This window comes from Cyclopterus lumpus, chromosome 24 (genome assembly GCF_009769545.1).
Source record: "Cyclopterus lumpus isolate fCycLum1 chromosome 24, fCycLum1.pri, whole genome shotgun sequence".
In the NCBI taxonomy this organism is placed as follows: domain Eukaryota; kingdom Metazoa; phylum Chordata; class Actinopteri; order Perciformes; family Cyclopteridae; genus Cyclopterus; species Cyclopterus lumpus.
The window spans coordinates 20,493,442-20,512,362 of NC_046989.1; the positions used below are offsets into that span (position 1 = coordinate 20,493,442).

Here is an 18,921-nt window from a genome sequence, read left to right on the forward strand (position 1 = left end):
GGTCACATGGTCACAGTAGCACTGTGTAACCTAGTGCTTGGTCACATGGTCACAGTAGCAGTAGATAGGGTCCATTGGACCTGGCTGTGTCTGAAGCTGGTCCTGGGTCTTTACCCCTGCTTCCTGCATCCTGCCCCTGGCCTGGACCTGGCCTCCTTCCCAATGGCCCTGCCTCCTTCTCTGTGCCTCCTGCATCCCGCCTTGGCCCTGCTGATGCCCTCAACCCTCTCCTATCTTCTTCCTTCTGTTTCATGGATTGTGGAAATATGGATCAGGGTCCATGCCTACTACTCCTTAGTCATAATCATTGAACTCTGTAATGCTGTTCATTCTGTACACATGACATCTATTGCTTCTGTTCATCCGGGGAGAGGGATCCTCCTCTGTTGCTTTCCTGGAAGTTTCTTCCCTTTTTTCCCTGTCAAAGGTTTTTTTCTGGGTTTTTTGAGAGTTGTTCCTGATCCGATGTGAGGTCAAAGGTCAGGGATGTCGTATGTGTACAGATTGTAAAGCTGGAGCATCGAGGCAAAGCTCTGCTCCTGAAGGAGGAGACGCTGCTCTGGGACTCGGAGCTGTCCTGTTGCTGGAGTTTCCGACTGCAGGTCCAAGGCTGCAGCGAAGCCAGATCTGGGTCTGTCCACTGTGGGTTAGGAGTGAGGAGGGAAAGGAGAGCAGGGAGTTTCTGGTGAATGATAAATAGACTGTACTTGTAGAGCGCTTTTCTAGACTTCCAACCACTAAAAGCTCTTTAACACTACATGACATCATTCACACCCACTCATAAACCCATGACAGGGGCTACCATGCACAGTGTCACCTGCCCATCAGGACTAACTAACATTCACACACTGCAGGCAATTCAATTCAGTTTTATTTTGTATAGCCCAATATCACAATATCACAAAATAGGCACAGCATGCTGGAGCAATTAGGAGTTAGGACACAACGACATGGACTAGCGGAGCCGGCAATCGAACCGCCGATCCTCTTATTGAAGGACGACCCCTGCTTCAATGTAATGTATCTGTTCATTCTGCCGATTTATTTTTACGTCTGATTCTTCAACAGATCCTGCAACATAGGGCGACTTTGGCTCAGTGGTGAGCAGGGTCATCCTTCAATCAGAGGATCGGTGGTTCGATCCCCTGCTCCACTAGCCCATGTACATGACACTTAACCCCCAAATCCCTCCCATAGCTGTTCTACGGTGTATAAATGTTAGTTACTGCTGATGTGCAGGTGGAACCTTAGCTCCTCCCATCACTGTATGAATGGGTGTGAATGGGTGAATGATGTCATGCAGTGTTAAAGCACTTTGAGTGGTCGGAAGACTAGAAAAGAGAAATACAAGTAAAGTACAGGTATTTACCATATTTGTAATATAGATTTGTCTTTGTTTTACTGTTGTTTTTATGGTGAACCGAAGTCGGACTTTGTCCTATGATTCACATTAACAGATTGATGGGTCGACAATAGATAATGACTATGGGTGGGATTCGTTTCATTTTTTATTTTTAAGAGATGTGATTTTGAATACTTTTTTGAACAAAGTTGGATCGAGCCACTGGTTAAACTGCATGGTTTAAAATCATTCATCTGATTTAGTGCGGAATCCAACCTGGTAGCATGATAAGAATTTAGAAAAACTATATAGAAGTAGCCAATCTTCTTGAAGGTCATATGGAAGCTTCAGTATTAAGTTAAGCCCGTTTCATAACTTGTTAAAGTTCCTCACAGTAACTTTAGCTTGACTTATTTTAGGTATAACATCCGTAGTCTGGCTTCATAGAATATAGAAATATATTTTATTCAGTACCAATCTATTTACATACGAGTTCAAACAGATTGGAAATGGTTGCCTGCCTTGTCCCTGATGTGCAACCCAAAAAGCACAACACAGCTTGTTGAACTGTGGTTGCACCATTAGTGGGCCTGAATGTCTGCGACGAGCTGAAGACCATATGGTTGAGTTTAGAAAGTGTTGGTTAGACGGTTTGCTTTGCCATCAGTGTGTCTGACAGTGAACATATCTGTAATGTGGTTTCCTTGAGTATCGTCTGCATAGCAATGAAAGTTTATGCAGTGTTTCCTGATAATATTGCCCAAAGGAAGCATACATAAGGTAAATAAACCTTATATGATGCACGTATGGATACTGTTAAAGTGGCCGTGTGTAGGATCAGCTGTCGCAAATAGCTGACCATTATGGCATTATCGTGGAGGAGAATAAAGGTATGTGTTCCATCCCCTTTTGTCTCGTCTCTTGGATGAGGGGGGACGGACACATGACAACCAAAGAATATGTGAAAAGTAACCTTTAACAAGATTTATTTTTACTCGGGTGCATTTAATAAAAAGGTTCTCAATAAAGTGGGAGAGGATGGGACAGGTGTTGTCGTGCCAAGCAAATAGAAGTCAATATAACAAAACAAGGCCTGGCTACTGAACCTATGGAAACAAAAACAAACCAAAAGAAATTGCTTCAAATGTTTCTCTGAACCTCGGGATCCCCCAGAATGAGCTGGAAGATGTTGTGGGTGAGCCTGCTGGGCCAGCTGCCACCACGACCCGAAACCGGATGAAAATGGGTGGATGGATGACAAAAACCACACATAGTAAACTCGGAAATTTACAATAACCAGTTACCTGCTGCTCAACTTTCGTCAGTTGCAACACATTAACTGCATTATTGAGAGTGGATGGAAAGTAGTTGGCAAGCAAGCTGAGAAATTGTTAGCCAAGGGTAAAAGATAAAGGGTTACATATTTAAACCACAAAAAGACTTTAAATAGGGTACTTGAAAGTACGAATAAACAATCTACATACTTACATAAAGGGAATGGCTGATGTTAAAAAGCTGAAACAAGGTTTCTGGTTGGCTAAAAGAAATTGATACCACGGTTGAATTTGGTTACATAAAAACATACTGTATCTATATCCACTTTATATGAATAATAGCTTTGAAAACAGACTGGTTTAATCCATTCATAAGAACATAAGTGCTACAGGTGAAGTTGTATTCATCTTACACATGGGAAGTGGGTACCACTGCTGTACATAATGAATCCAGATGCAAATGAATGATGATACCAAGTGAAAACACACCAAGTTCAAAGTAGGAAAGCAGGTCTTTATTTTAAGTGCCACTCGGACACAAAAGCAAAGCTGCGTGCAGGATACAGAAAAGAGAAGCCTGACTAAGGCACATATGGATAGAAAACATTCAAGAAGAAATGGTTAAATGAAAAGATATGTACAGATACACCTTAGACTGTCTATTGTATCTAGATCATGTCTGCAGTGCCAAATCATTAAAAATAATGGGACAGGAAATGAGTGATAGAATGAATGCTATGGTAGTGCGTCCACAAAATAGAAAGCATTATGACAAAGGATATACAGCATAAATCACTGTATATTCATCTACATTTGTCAGTGTCATAATCTTTATATTTCACTACTGCATGTACAACAATCTCAAGATTATATTACGCCGGTTTTCTTAGCAAAACATTGGAAATGAAAAAAAAAGACAGTGACATAACTAAAAATGCAGGTCAAGACACAATTAGGGTATACAGAAAGAAATATGAGTCGACCTTTGTTTTTACTAGACCTTCTGAATAGATCAAAGTACATTTCATCAGCCCACAACTAAATTTAGTATGCCAACATTTGCAGAAAAATAATAAGTGGACAGTGTTTGTTACAAGATCCTGGAACACCAAGCAGTCTTTCAGTGCCATTGCAGGTTCTCGTAACAGTCCTGTCCAGACATCACTGTTCCTTTTCAAGTCTACTTCTTGGTACGCCTTCATTAAGAACCTCCTCAACAAAAGTCATGCTGGAAGAGAACAATCTCTCCCTCCATGAATACAAGCCCAACAAGTTCCTGGTTGTTTTCCATGAACTGCACGCATTCAGTTCATGGACTGTTTACTCTCATCTCATCCACCCTCCATGATTCATAGGCATGCCAGGCGGAGGGGGCAGGGGCACCTGTGACTGTCCTGGGGGACCGGGGGGTGGGGGATACCCAGTGGGCGGGAGGCCTATAACTGGAGGGGGTACATGGCCCGACAGCATGCGTGGAGGCGGCGGTGGAGGGTAGCTGTTGTAGCCTGGTGGCGGATACGTTGGCGCCAAGTTGGGTGGCGGGTAGTTGGAAGGAGGAGGCGGCGGGCCTGGAGGGGGTGCCGCAGGGGGTGGATAGACGTGGGGGTGATATGGCGGTAATGGGGGTGCGTAGCTGGGTGGCATCGGGGCGTAGGAGGGACCTTCTGTCTTCATTAGCGACTGCAGGCTCTGGTAGCCTTCCCCGGACATGTACGAGCTGGTGGTGGACATAATGTAGTTGGAGGGTGGAGGTGGAGGAGGGCGATGGGGTAGGGGAGGGGGCTTATGTGGCGGTGGAGCATGCGGTGGAGGAGGAGCAGTTTCATTAAATGGTTCCGCTTCCATGGGAGGGGCTGGAGCTGGGGCTTTGCGCTCTAGTGAGGTAGAAGAAAAGACAAGAGAAAACAACTTGTTAATAAAATTGGCCTCGTTCCTGTAAAAACCACGAGGCTCATTCACCCCGATCTCACGTAACCTCTCCAATCTCAGACTGTGAGCTAGACCGGGACTGCCAGGCTTCAGCCACATAGGAGGTCTCATTACCAGGCTCAAGCACTAATCAGATTGGTCTGGGATAGGTTAGGAATCTGCATGTGTTGGGAAACAGAATGGACAGACAAGTTGCTGCTTATGTAAGCAGACTGAGAGGACTACAGACTTTGGATTACTTTCTAAGCTTGAGTCCAAAGCAGGGGGTCCTGGCTGCTCATTATGGCACACGCTAACAGACAGCGGGGTGTTGAGAGGATGCCAGCACAGACCGGTCCTCTAACCCAACTCTAAATCACTAACCGCCTCACAATTAGACTGAAAGAAGACGGTAGAAGGCGAACAGTCCACTCTTACCTGGGGGAGGCTGTGATGTAGGCAGAGGGGGCATGGGGCTCTCCAGTCTGGGAATCTTTGATCCAACTTGTTCTGTGAATGAAACAGATCTGTGAATACGCTACAAACGCCGTTTCAATTCAGTGAATGAATTAGGGAACTTTGCTGTTGGCGTGAATATTCATAAAATCCTGAAGCCCCAAAGGAAAATTCTAATCTCAAGCACTTAGAACCTACAGTATACATCCGTCATGTTAATTTGCAAACTTTTCTGGGGAGGTGTTTCAGTGGATCAACAGCTATTTACACATTATGAATGTCTTTAAAAACACATAGGCAGAATTTGGCCTGCAAGCATGTTAAAGTCTTACCCGGAGCCTTTGGTTCATCTTTGGGGGATGTCTGAAAGTAGAACAAAAAAAAAACATGAATGCTAATACTCAGTTCCCACTTTGAGGTGAGGAGCATTGATGCATAAATTATGGTTTTCTGGCAAATACAATGCGATTCAAGCATATACTCACATGTGAGCGTTTGAGCTGGAGTGCAGGGCTGCCTCCCTGAGGGGAAGTCTTCTTTGGCGGTGGTGGGGGAGGGTTGGGTGCTGGGGGTAGTCCCTGTGGGATTGGAGGAATGGGGACCTGAGGAGCAGCGGCCCTTTCCTTCTCCTGTATCTGCTGAGGGATGGGCTTGTTTCCCTGAGAGTACAGATCCAGGATTTGGTGGCAGATGTCTGGAAAAAGAAGAAATGTCTTGGTTGAGTACTAGTCTGTAAAGAAATGAAACAAATATCGTAGGAGAGGCAGGTAGTGTTATGGCTTTCTGACAAGTACCTTCAAGCAACTCAACTGGGACGTCCTGTACAAACTGCTCCCACCAGCGGCGTGATGACTGCTTGGCAGTCCACTCCTGAATGTCAAATTTACAGAGGCGGCCGGCCAGGTACATGACGGCTACAGCAATAATCTCTGGTTCCCACTGCAGAGACAGCATGGTGCACAGGCTGCCAGGGACACAGGCAATACGGTTACAGGCTTCTCTTCTCCCCTTCTTTCTAACTAGATCATACTCATTGACAGAGTTTTAGAAAAGAAAGGGTAGCACTTTGCATTACAAAGAGTACACATGCCAACTGCTCACCTGTCATTGACAAAGGTCCATGCCATTTGTAGCACCTTGCACACTTTATTCTTCTCACCTTTAACAAGCAGAAAATGATTCATAAGCTTTCTAAATTCATTGAGCAATAAATGAACCCCCTCTGTATGGAATCTAATGCCGTTGTCATCCCATCTCACCTTTGAGTTGCTTGACATAGCGCAGCAGGAACATGTAAGGGTGCTCCACCTGCAGGTCAAATTTGATGGTCTGAAGCAAGATTCTCTCCAACACCATCACCTCTTCCTGTTGAAAGAAACACAGATACCTGAAATATCCCTGTTGGTAAGAACACTTCAGCCCAAGCAGGGTTGACTGAAGGCCAACTCCTCATTAACCAAGGAACCAACTTTCCACCTTTTCAACCTCTTACACACCTGGAGTCTTTATGTCACATCTATACTTACTAGTAACTTTTTTTTAAAAAAGGTGCAACGCTGCATTCTGTAGGAATTGAATACATTATTTTGGTTCTTGGAGTTCCGGCATTCAGATAAGATCAAATTTAGAGACAGTGAGCGGGCGCCAATTTTGTGGCACACGACATACTGACACAACAGCTCTCCTTATCCTCTTAAAGCCCATCGGCCTGTTTAGTATACAGAGAAGGAAAGGGGGTGAAAACTAAATAGAAAGAGTTGGGAACTGTCTTGTTGTGTTCATGGTTTCCATTAAATGAACTGAATGACTGAACTGTGGAGAATCTAACCAATCTAACGATTACTTGGAGTCTAATTGAGACATGTGCTTATTTACCAAAACGAGCAGCCACAGCCAGCGAGTACAAAGGGACTGCCTCTAATTGGAGCTCAGTTACTATTTTAAATTTTACAGATCAGATTATAGCAATTTGCTATAGCAGATTATTCAAAATTAGGTTGCAGCATATTATTATTATTATGTCAGTAGTCTGTAAAACTAGTTTACAAAGGATTTAAAATAAGATTAGCGATTAAGAGTTAAGATTATTTTCTGCACTCAGTGAAGTATACCCTCCAATGACCAGTGTAAAATGTCCCAAGACAACCGTCAAATTAAAACGCACCTTCGGATCATCTCCAAACTGGGCAAACTGCACATCATTCAGTAAACTGCGGGCTGTTTTGATGATGTCTTTACACTTCTTTGGGGTTTCCTCCACTTTACCTGCCAGGAACAGACAGCAAGCACCGGTCACCTGTTGGGAAAACATCTCAACATTAAATCCCACACATTTAGTCCACTTCAAGGAAGAGGTCCAAATAGGTAGAACTCAACTTACATATCTGGGAAACTGCTTGAAGGAGTGAAACATGTAGAAGCGGTGGAAATATATGATGCCAGTTGCCAGTGTGTCATAGTGTCTGGTGACAGTCAAGGATATCACAGAAAGTCAAACTCTTCAGAGGCTTTGTGAAAACAATCCTAATCAAAAAAAGGTCACACATTAACACAACAGTGTTTTAATTGTCTCATTTATTCAAAGCTTAGATGCTGTAATGTCTTTTTATCATTTACTACATTTCATGAACTAACTGAAACAAATGTAATCGATTAATGTAGATTTTCATTTGCCTTTCAGTATTCAAATTAAATCAATCAAGGATACAGGCCAAGTCTGGTCCCCACATCAAAAATGAAGCGGGCTCCTTCTCTCCGATACCGGGCCTCTGTGCCAGGGTCCAGGCCTTCAGACTGAGATGGGGTGTGGGCTAAATCCTTCTTGTCCCAGTACCAGCATGGCTTGATGTGGTCCAGAATCACTTGGCCCGAGAAGTTCTCCTTGAATTCCTTCATTGGCTGAAGAGAAGCAACGGTGGATGGACCCGCTGCACTTGACTGCCAAGATACAGAGACAAGAATGCAGTTCTACAGACAGTTTACGGGTCATCAGAGTGCTGAAGACAAGAGGAGCAGGATCCCTGAACACCAGCATGCTGTCAGACATGTAACGTTAGAGCAATATAATCGTTATCCTAACTTAAAGGTGCTGTATAGTTTGGACACCTGTGACAACCCTGAGTGCTAAAATCGGAGACGTTACTTTAAATAAGTGTCTGGAAGTCGCGCACAGATCATTTCTTCATAGTCCAAGCTAACGCTGTGTGAAGTGTTATTCTGTAAGTGCACGATGGAAGTTTGACAAACGTAGTGTTGGAAGGAGCACCGTAACGTTTGTCATGGCGCCTTCCTAAACAAACAATACCCATACAGATTCATTGGAAGCGACACAATTCAAAACCTCATTGTGGATGTCATAATCAACGAGGAAGAACTTCGCCAAATTAGCATGACCATACTGTTTAAGTCCGAGCTAGCATTCAAAATTGTTAGTCTAGCTAGCAGGAATTGGAACTTAAAAGTTGGCTTCGTTGAGCTAACGTTACCAAGAAGCTCCCGAGGGGAATTAGTGGAGTGTGTATCGACCAAGAGCTGACGTCACACCGCACGCAGAGGCTAACATTATGAAGTCAACTAACGTTAGGTGATGCTAGTCGAGCAGCCTCAGCTAACGCTAGCAGACCGCTTCTCACGAGCTCTGAACACCTCTGAAGCGCGAGCCCCGCGCGGTCAGAACATGCCGGAATCCAGCTCGATAGTCGTCCAACTGTATGTAATGAAACACAACTCTTACCTTTAACATGAAGTCGCCAGAGTAAACCACCCGAACCAAGAGGCTGTGAGATGAATCCGCAGCTATTCACACGAAGTTGGCTAACAAGTGATCCACGACAGCCCCCATTGAAACAAGGGTTCCGCCATTATGGAGGATGTCAGAGACTGTTTGCAGACGTCATCACGCAGGACGTCTGATTGCGATGTTTGCTGTGGTTAATTTTCGGATTTAGCTTTCCTCTTCTGAATTAATTAATTCAACGCTTTAATTAACAGTTCTACTACTGGGATACCGCAAACTAGATATACGTGTGAATAATTCACGTTTTCTTTTAAGTATGTTTTAATTATGTTATCCCCAATAGTATCCACTAGAGGGAGACAATTAATCACTCTTGGACTTGGGCAAAACAGTTTTGACAGTCTATGATTTGACCAGATTGAACAATCAGTACAATGTCTATCAAAAATATAACACAAACAAAAACCTCTACACAATTCTATGACAACTTTAAGATAAAATATTGAATGATCGCTCTATAGCCTACTGGACTTTGTCACATACCTGTTTAAAAAGACTGCACTTAATTGGTTTGAGCAGGTAACAATACAAATTGATATAAAGAAACATATAATTATTACACATATGCCGCAGTGCTAAGTCATTTTAGGAAGGCTGAAGAAAAAACATGATGAAAAGGCAGTGGGATAACAATGATATATTAAAAGCAGCATCACAAAAAGGAAATCAAATATGCTACAACATGCGTATGCGTCTTATATTAAAGTGGTATATTAGTAGACCAGTTTTAGTCTTAAGAGAAAAACATGTTTCTTTCCTGCGCTCTTTAAATGCAACTTCCCTCTTTCTTTTGTGTTTACAGACTATAAACAACCTTTTTATATTTATGAATTAAATAAATCATACATTTCTGAGGAGATGAGCAGCACAGGGGTTTTTATGTCTAATTTAAGATACACATTTTCATTTGTTTAACATAAAAGGAATACGACAAAGCATTGCCTTGTTTTACAAGTTACAGTTGAAGTGTTACAGACATTATTGACCATTAAATAAAATGTGTAGCTTTGAGTTCTTAAAACAGGAATTATTGTATGCTTTTATTCAACGTTCTTTAAATACAAGTATATATGCTGTAAAATGCATAAAACCTATAATGCACATTTGGCAGAGCAGGTAGAAACACAGTTAATCCTTCTATGAATATGGATTTAATGATTGCATTTTATGATAAATAAGAACACGTATTATTACTCCCTTCACTCTTTTAAACTTGACATGAACAAGAGTGCAGTGGTAATTTTTCATCATTACTTTTGTTTGCTTCAAATGTCCCAGATTGTAGAGAGTACTTTCAAGTAACATCCTGCCCTTTCAGTTCCCCTCCCAGCCCCACTTCTGAGGAAAGCCAGCGTTGAATCATTTACTTCGTCCAAATTAAAATTTGGAATCTGCATGCATTATATATTTAGCCGTGCTCGGACAAATCCTCTTAACTGTGGGAGAAATTGTCAGGATGTGTCCTGTAGAAAAGTAAGAGCCTTGCCTAGTTGTATTGCCCGTAGCAAGGGAGCATCTCAATCTGTCACTCAAGTCTACACACACACACACACACACACACACACACACACACCACAGTAAATCAGCCTATGAATAATATATACATGTACTTTCTTTATTAATATTAAACATTGCATAATGAAGCTCCGACTATAAGCAAATCCCAGAGCAATATTCATATTACCCTGAGCTGTCCTGGAGTGGACCTCTCATTGTTTATGTCACTCCTGTTGGCTGCTACTTAACCTCAACACTTAATTATTCCTATATTATTACAAACTCTATTATGTTCAGTGCAATTTTCTTTCCTATATATGTTAGTCTATTTTTAGACATTAATGCAGTTTTGGTATGTACTTTGGGGAATAAAGGGGCAACGGAAGATAAAAGGATGTGATGAAGGTTGTGACCCAGAGCCTAAAAGCCAGTTAGGCTGCGTGTATTGTCCACTGGTGTGCAAGAGCTCCCCACTTCTACTTTGTCCTTGGGCTCCTTTTTATTATTTAACATAAATTATATTATAATTATTTTATTATTATATCCTAAATCCTGTGTCATTTTGGGAAAAGACATACTGTCTCTTGTTACTTGGACAACACTGTCCTCATCTCTTGTGTGTGTTGCCCTGCAGTGTGTCGGTATTTCTGATGCAGCGATGGCACTTAGCACACAGGATACACGTCTCCTTAGAGGCAACACTTTGGACTTAAAACCTTTCCTGTGTCCACAAGCAGGCCATTTGTGGTATATTGGCCCTGTGCAACCCAGTTTAAACAGCCTTTGCCCGGAGCCAGCAGATACAAGCTATAATGGAGACGTTGATGTATTATTGAGAAACCCATGGGTAAAGATCAAGGAGCTGCTTGCAGCCAGCAGGGATAGCAAGCGAGTGCGTGAACTCAGGATAATGTTTTCCTTCAGCATCCGATGTGCCCATGAATGCTGTTGCTCTCTTGGCCCAATGCGAAAACGAAGACATTTCATGTAATATCACATACCAAATTTATGCGCCTCGGTCAAAGCAATATGCTCGACAACGTGCTCGGCCCATCTGTGAAAGATAGCTGTTGTGTTGTAGTGTTTCCATGTGCAGTCTGCTGAGGTTATCTCTACTTGAGCCAGAGTTGAGATGACATTTCATTTATATAAATAATTACTGTCCTGAAAGTCCCCGAGGCCTGCCCTGAAGCAATCAAACTTCTAATGCTCTTAAAATTGCCCACCATGTTTTATTAATGAAAGACTATAAAATGCATTGCTATATCTGCACACTTCCGTCCTTATCCACCAAGAAATAGTGTCAACTTTAAATGTCTGCATTAGGCTTTATATTTATTCAACAATGTATTTTAACCAAATTATAGCACAGAAGAATGTAAGGTAAGGTGAGAAAAGGAAACTTGAGTGTGTTTTAGCTGAGATGTAACACACATATCTGTGCATACTGGGATGTGTGACTACAGTGGATTATGTGCAGAAGGATGGCCCATTAGTGCCATTAATTGCCTCTGAGTGAACCGGTTCTGCTCTTTCAGGACTCTCTCACATTCTGAATTGTGTAAATGGAAAATTAAGGAGGCTTCATTCTAAAAACAAGAATAAAGTGTAGTAAAGCAGTGTTATGTCACCTCCTAAACGGGTTGGTAATGTGTCCTTACTGTGCCAACAGAGGGTACTGTTGCCTCACAACATGTTTAAAGTATCCCAACCACAAAGATGCAACCCCCCATTCAGTGTGAGGAAATACAATAGGTGCATATTTACATTGATCGTGTGCAGTAGTGCTATTAAATAATGTACACAGCATGGAATGTCCGAATAACATACAAAGTATATCTGAATTGCAGGTGACCTCTGAACCCAGAATGACGATATAGTTTATTTAGTGTGATCTAGGAGTGACTGTTCTCAAGTCAGTTTGTGAAATAGTCGTGAAATTGAATGTACTGGTTTCGTGCTGAGCAGCATTAATTGTCCATTCCGTTCATGTTGCTCGGCATGATTTCTTTTTCTGTCAGCTGTGATGACATTAAGCAACATCAACAAAAAGTTAGGATAATGAAAAACATCACGGTTGGGTTTAAAATAACTACATAAAGTCAGGTTTAGGTAACAAAGCAAAGGTTTATGAAAGCAGTCACGATCGTCGAACACCGGCCTCTTATGAAAAATCCTGCATTTGTCTTGGTTGGTAGTCCTGTTTGTTTGACCCCTTGACCTCACCGTGCCCACCATAAGGAGACTTCCCATTGTTAAAACATGGACTAACGTCCCTGCAAACAATACCAGCAGACTGCCTTTTGTAACGATTTCTCCGGACTGCCATGAGCCTGAGCTGATTTCCAGACATTTTAAAACTGTTTCATGGTTTTTCAGCTAACATTATTTGAAAGAGAACAAGTTATAACAATTAGTTGACTGATGAAACATAAAGGAATAAATAAATATATATATATATATAATATATAATATGAAAAGACAGTATGATAAGATGCTTGGACATCATTGGATGTGATGATTATTGTGAAGGTAAATTAAGTGATTTGGGGTAGACATCGTGGCACTGATTTGGAAATATGTAATGACTGTATGAATTACTTTGTATGCAACCAGCTCTGAGCTACAGGAAGCCACCGCTGGGGTCCACGTGTTGTGTTATTGAGCCTGTGGGGTCGTCACGGACGCACTTGAACTTGAATCCCGTTCCACTACACTGAGACAACCCCAGCCACACACACACATACACGCATACACGCACACACACACACACACACACACACACACACACACACACACACACACACACACACACACCAATGCAGAGCAGCGCTCCTCGTGTGAGCCAACAAGAAGTAGCCTCGACACTGAACACTCGGACCCGTGCTTGTTGGACGAGATGAGGAGGAGGTGTCTTGTCTGCTCGCCTGCTCTCTCTCTCTCTCTCTCCACCCCCCACCCCCTCTCGCTCTCTCTCTCTCTCTCGATCAGCGAGGCTTCTGCCACCAGAGCCAAGAGTTTCGTTCCACGCACCGATGCCAAAACGCGCAGGAGGAGTCAGTGCCAAAGGGTCATTTTAGCGCACCGCTGCTGAAATGGAAGGACTGTAGGGAATCCTAGAATAAACAGGAGCCATTTGACCCCATATGATATAATCATATCATTAAAATCAAGAAGAGGTGAAAGGGAAAGGAGCCAAATACGAACCAAAGCCATCACCAGTGGACGGCTCCGTACTTCATCTGTCAACACGGTCGTTGCAGAGGTGGGCAGTCCAGGATTTTTATCTGCAAACGGTCACTGCCAATCATACCTGCGCACCTCATTTACTGTCATCGGCCGCAGGTAGCCAACACACAGCTTCCTAAAAGTACACTGTGGCTTCCTCAATCCAGGTGTTGCTTCCTCCGAAGAGCTTCAGGACATTGTGGACAAACTGGTACTGCGCTCCTGCCCTGTCCGACTCCTCACCTCCGCGCGCATCCAAGTTGAACTGAAGACTGTGAACAGTAGAGGGATTAGGAGCGGGACAAGGTGGTCACCTGCGAGCTACAGAGGACCGACACGACGGTCCAAGCCGACTCCAAGTGCCGTTCACCGGGCGATGCCAGAGTAAATGCCGGGGCAATGTCCCGCCGCAAGCAGGTGAACCCGCAGCACTTATCGTTGGCGCACAGGGAGACAGGACGAGGTGAGTTGATATCACTGTGTGTAAAGAAGTTTACTTCTCGTTTGAATTCATTCTAATTTACTGGGGGAAATAAAATATGAATATTTGGGTTCAGTTCCATGCAGTGTTTTTTTGTCTTAGAAAATGTGCCGAACAAGGGAGTTGATTACTGACAATAACTTACATTTGTGAAAATAGATTTGCCATGAGGAAACACTCATTAAACTGAATTTGAGTACTCGTTGATCATATTTGTTTTACACCTTTGAAAATGATCAACACATTTCAGTGATATTTTGTATATAATAATGCTTTGAGATGATGTGACATCTACAGTGGGACTGTCGGGTTAAGTGTGTGTATGTGTGTGTGCGTATGTTTGTGTGCGTGTGTTTGTGTGTAAGAGCGGTTGTGAGTGTTTGCATGTGCGAACATGCAACATTTAATCACAACACAATTTAATTGTGTTCCCATGTCTTGCAACATGTGGCAATGTGTATTTATGCAGTTAAACGTTGAAGCCATTGAAACAGTTATTTCATGCACATTTCATGCAGTTATTTGTTTTTGTGCACGGGGTAACTTGTATCTTAATTCAAAACATCTCCTTTTCCGCACACACACACACACGCACACACACACACACACACACACACACACACACACAATGATAAATGATTTTTTTCTTTACACATCAAGCAAGGCCTTTCTGCACTGTAGTTAACCCTTGAAAAGCTTACCATCAAATTTAATTTAGCAAATAAATATGTTCAATTCGCAATATACCACCAAAAAACTAAACGCCACACAAAGCAACGCCGATCTTTTAATTATACAATATTTTAAAAACGAAGGGTCATAACTTTGTTTGAAGCTTTTCAGAGCTGCGACCACAATTGTGATTAAATTACGCAGATTTAATCTGAGTGAGTATGTTTTTTTCTTCTTGTGGCATACGATTAAAAAGTTGCGTAATCCAATTTAAAATCAATTATATCAATCTAACCTTCATCTCCCAGCGCTCTGCTTTGCCTAAATCCAATTTCATAGAGGCCTAATCTGGCTAATTCTTTGCAGAAGTTCATGATGTAATTGTTGGTCAATCTGTATTGTGTTGGAAGGGTTCGACGCATTCCGTCTCAGCCGACTAATCATTTACTCCCTTCACGTTGTCTCTCTCTCATGTCACTATATGGACTTTTCACTTGCAATAATTACGGTTATTGTAAAAGCAACGAGCAATCTGAAATCTAAATGTATGCAATGCCCGGAGTTTTGGTTTTCTAATCGAGAAAGTATAGCGTGCAGATTTTAGGCGGATGACGAATATTGATCCAGTTTGAATATTAATCTGACAGTTCATTCTACAGTCACAGTCAATTAATTAAGTTGGAGAACAAGTTGTTACCCCTCGATACATTTACGATTGGGCAACATTTCACCTCAGGCATGTGTGTCTCTGTTCAACATTTACCCTGCATGAATTATGAAAAATGTGGGCAACGTTTTGCAAATTTGTATTTGACTTTAGAGAACTGGTAGAAATTTGGACTAACTGTCAAATATGTGACTTCCCTCCTTCCAGTTATGGGTAACTTTGTTTGACATTTCTTTTACATATTAGTGAACCTCACAGCACCTACAGTCATTAAATATTCCAAACTGAATGTAGATACTTTCATAATTAGACTTAAATTCCCTAATTTCCTTGTCCGAGCTGAAGCTGTGTTCAAATGTCTCTGAGGTGCTTCTGTCTTTAAATGACTGTTTTTTATTGTGAATCAGCAGAAACTTCCAAGTGTCAAAACAACATCTTAAATTCAGATATTTGCAAATGCTGACAAATGTTTGATGCTCAGCTCCATCGTGCGTGAGGTTGATGCTGTGCTAAGTGTCTGTTAGAGCAAGGGATATCTATCTATATATATATATATATATATATATATATATATATATATATATATATATATATATAAATATATATATATAAATATATATATATATATCTATATATATATATATATATATATATATAGATAGATAGATAGATAGGATGCTGAAAAGCGGCTGCCACCTGGGCCTGAATCTCGTCCTACCTGTTCTTTCACATGATACACCGTAGCCTCAATGACATAAGAGACACAAGTGCACAATTAGGAAGGACTGACCCTGCAGGTATTTTTGTGTGTGTGTGTGTGTGTGTGTGTCACAGATGCACTTGTATTTACATAAAACGCCTAAGCAATGTTTACCATTCATATATATCTTAATAATGACTCCACTCTTTTAGCTATGATGGATGGAAGGATTGTGATGTACCTCTCATTTAATTGCTGGAGGCTGCGTGTCTTTGTATGCTGTTTCCTTAAGCTGGGTGGGTCTGGAGAGAGCCAGGATCACACCTCAGGCTGGAGGATCTGAGGAGCGCTAGGGGGAAACTAAACCGTAATTTGATAAAGTCAACACGTATTGATATAGCTTTGCATATGTATGTACAGCGTCAGAGAACGTTTAAGAAGAGACCTTATTGTTTAATATTTTTAATATGATCTCGTCAGTAGGTTGTGTCAGCTGCCAAGACCGGTCACATTGTATGTCCTTACTCCATTATTAATAAATAGTTTGTGCAGGGTGCCGGCATGTCAGATCAGGGGTTATTCACTGTAACTGAACACGGCCTCGGCCCCTGCAGCCATGAGCTTATAGGTCACACTCTACTTGGAAGTGCGGAGAACCTGAATATCAGCATATTTCTGGTTAGTCGTTTAGTTGAAGACTATGTTCTGTAGATCTACTTGGCAGATCAGATGTCAAGAGGGACGTTCAAGTGACTCCAACTGCAATTAATGGACACACACTATGCGCCAAGGAAAGCAGCCACACACATTAATCAGCATTCCATTGGAACTGTACTCATCACCCTCAAAATGCACAACCACAAATACAAACTGTTTCCACACTAACACATCACATATATCAGGCTATCCTGACTAAGTTGAATTTGACCTTTAGTTTACAGCTCATCCCTTGTTTTCTTAAGACTTTATATCCCCTCTCTGCTTTTTTAGACTCTCAGTGATTCGGTTTGGAGTCACATAAATGGCAGAGAAACCGTTGGAATATTCTTGAATTACTCACACTTTAACGTGGAATGAGTGGTGTTTAGTATCACAGGCCCCCTTTTGTTTAGAGACTGGCATTTCTCTATTATAAGAATTATTACAGATAATTCTTTTCTGGATCCAGCCGTGAAAACTCCTCGCGATAACTGTTTACTCTCAGAATTGGCACGCTACTTGTGAAACAATTAATGTGTTCGTCTTTATTCGCACCATATGGCTGTCAATCACTGGGGGAGAAACTCACCGTACGCACTGCAACGCCACAATAAATATTCACACACATTGGTAACCGGATGGTAATCTCACCGAAGATGATTGGTGAGCGATGTACGATTTACTGAGAGGCCAATGCAGTTTATTCTCAGATTTTCTTTCTAAATATCAATATTATTGAACACATCCAACCATTTTTGCAATGCTTCTTTTAAAAATAATAATAATAATAGCAATAATAATGATAATAATAATAATAATATATCTTAAAATGGTTTGGCAGATTTTATTTATATCCCCAAATGTCACGCCTCATAGCTTGCAAGTCATTTCTAGCAATTTAGTAACAAGTCACAGTCAGCTGCAGAGCCGTATTCTGCTCACTCTCAGACTGCTATTCTAAGATTCATGATAACAAATGAAACTGCTACAGATTAAATGTTGATAAGATAATGAAACACACGGGATTGGCCTTTCACAACACACACTGTTGCAGCTCTTCATTTGCAATCGCAGCCGAGAAAAAGGGAGAGACTAAGCGAGGCCGCTTGTTGTTTCAATCTTTGATTACAACCATCTGCAACGTTGCTGCTGTCATTCATTTTCAATGACAGCGTGAATCTTACCCGACTTTGCCTGTTTTCTTTTACGTGTGTGTGTGTGTGTTTGTCTGTGTGTGTGTGTGTGTGTGTGTGTGTCTGTGTGTGTGTCTGTGTGTGTGTGTTTGTCTGTGTGTGTGTGTGTGTGTCTGTGTGATTGTCTGTGTGTCTGTGTGAGTGTGTGTGTGTGTGTGTGTGTGTGTCTGTATGCATGTCTGTGTGTGTGTGTGTGTCTGTGTCTGTGTGTGTGTGTGTCTGTGTCTGTGTGTGTGTGTGTCTGTGTGTGTGTGTGTCTGTGTATGTGTGTGTCTGTGTGTGTCTGTGTGTGTGTGTGTGTGTGTTTGAGTGTGTGTGAGTTTTCAGTTCAGAAAGTGGAAAGGGAAAACAAAGAAAGGGATACAGGTCTGAACCCATACAGGATGGTGGACTGTCATATGAGCGCCCCTGGCCCTCCTCCGTCTCCACCAGCAGAACACCAACATGTGCAGCTTGTATTAAAATGTTGTGTAAGCTCAGGACTTGAGTGTCAACGACGCTTTGCAGAAACTCATCAAATTCACATCATTAAATAATAACAAATGTTTTAGATTACACTAAAAACAAACATGTTCTCATTTTTCTTATATAACTTCACCTTCTCCTCGGGGCAACAATTAAAACAACAAAAACACTCATACGAGTGTTTGAGGACGAACACAACAATTCAGGATAGGTGGGATTAATAAGGGCAATTATTGTCAACAGATTTAACATATTTTATCTACCTTGTAGGATTTACCTGGCCACAAGTGTGACAAGGCGTCACATCTTCTGTATCATATGACACAACAATTATAATGCAACTCCAAACACCAAATATTTAAATATTTGCAATTTAAAAAAATCTCAGCTGAATTAAATAATTCACAGTTTCTTCATTAAGTACTTTTTTGGTCAGGCATTTGGATATATTATCTGACCTTTTACACAAACAGGAAATATTGGTGAAAGAGGTCCATTGTCTTCAGCTGTGTGTCCCATCTGGTCCATATTGTGCAGTGTGAC

The 18,921-nt window shown here is 41.7% G+C and overlaps 2 protein-coding genes across 4 annotated transcripts in view; one reads left to right on the forward strand and one right to left on the reverse strand.

Annotated features, from left to right (window-relative positions):
- Positions 1-3,109: 3,109 nt before the first annotated feature.
- ccnk (cyclin K) lies at positions 3,110-8,935 on the reverse strand. The gene is made up of 11 exons (XM_034527946.1): positions 8,714-8,935; positions 7,688-7,917; positions 7,361-7,442; positions 7,145-7,276; positions 6,240-6,345; positions 6,082-6,139; positions 5,775-5,944; positions 5,466-5,674; positions 5,313-5,343; positions 4,963-5,034; positions 3,110-4,490 (listed from the first exon to the last, which is right to left on the reverse strand). The coding sequence occupies exons 1-11, from the start codon at positions 8,720-8,722 to the stop codon at positions 3,943-3,945; spliced, it is 1,647 nt and encodes a 548-aa protein (XP_034383837.1). The 5' UTR covers positions 8,723-8,935; the 3' UTR covers positions 3,110-3,942.
- Positions 8,936-13,145: 4,210 nt separating this feature from the next.
- bcl11bb (BAF chromatin remodeling complex subunit BCL11B b) overlaps positions 13,146-18,921 on the forward strand; it is a 28,463-nt gene continuing 22,687 nt past the window's right edge. The window contains exons 1-2 of one of the 3 annotated variants that reach the window (XM_034527895.1): positions 13,147-13,538; positions 13,669-13,964. In XM_034527895.1, coding sequence (XP_034383786.1) covers positions 13,901-13,964 — 64 coding nt within the window. In that variant the 5' untranslated portion in view covers positions 13,147-13,538; positions 13,669-13,900. Of the gene's footprint in view, positions 13,965-18,921 lie in introns of all 3 variants that reach the window. The other 2 variants (XM_034527896.1, XM_034527894.1) reach the window with 2 other exon arrangements.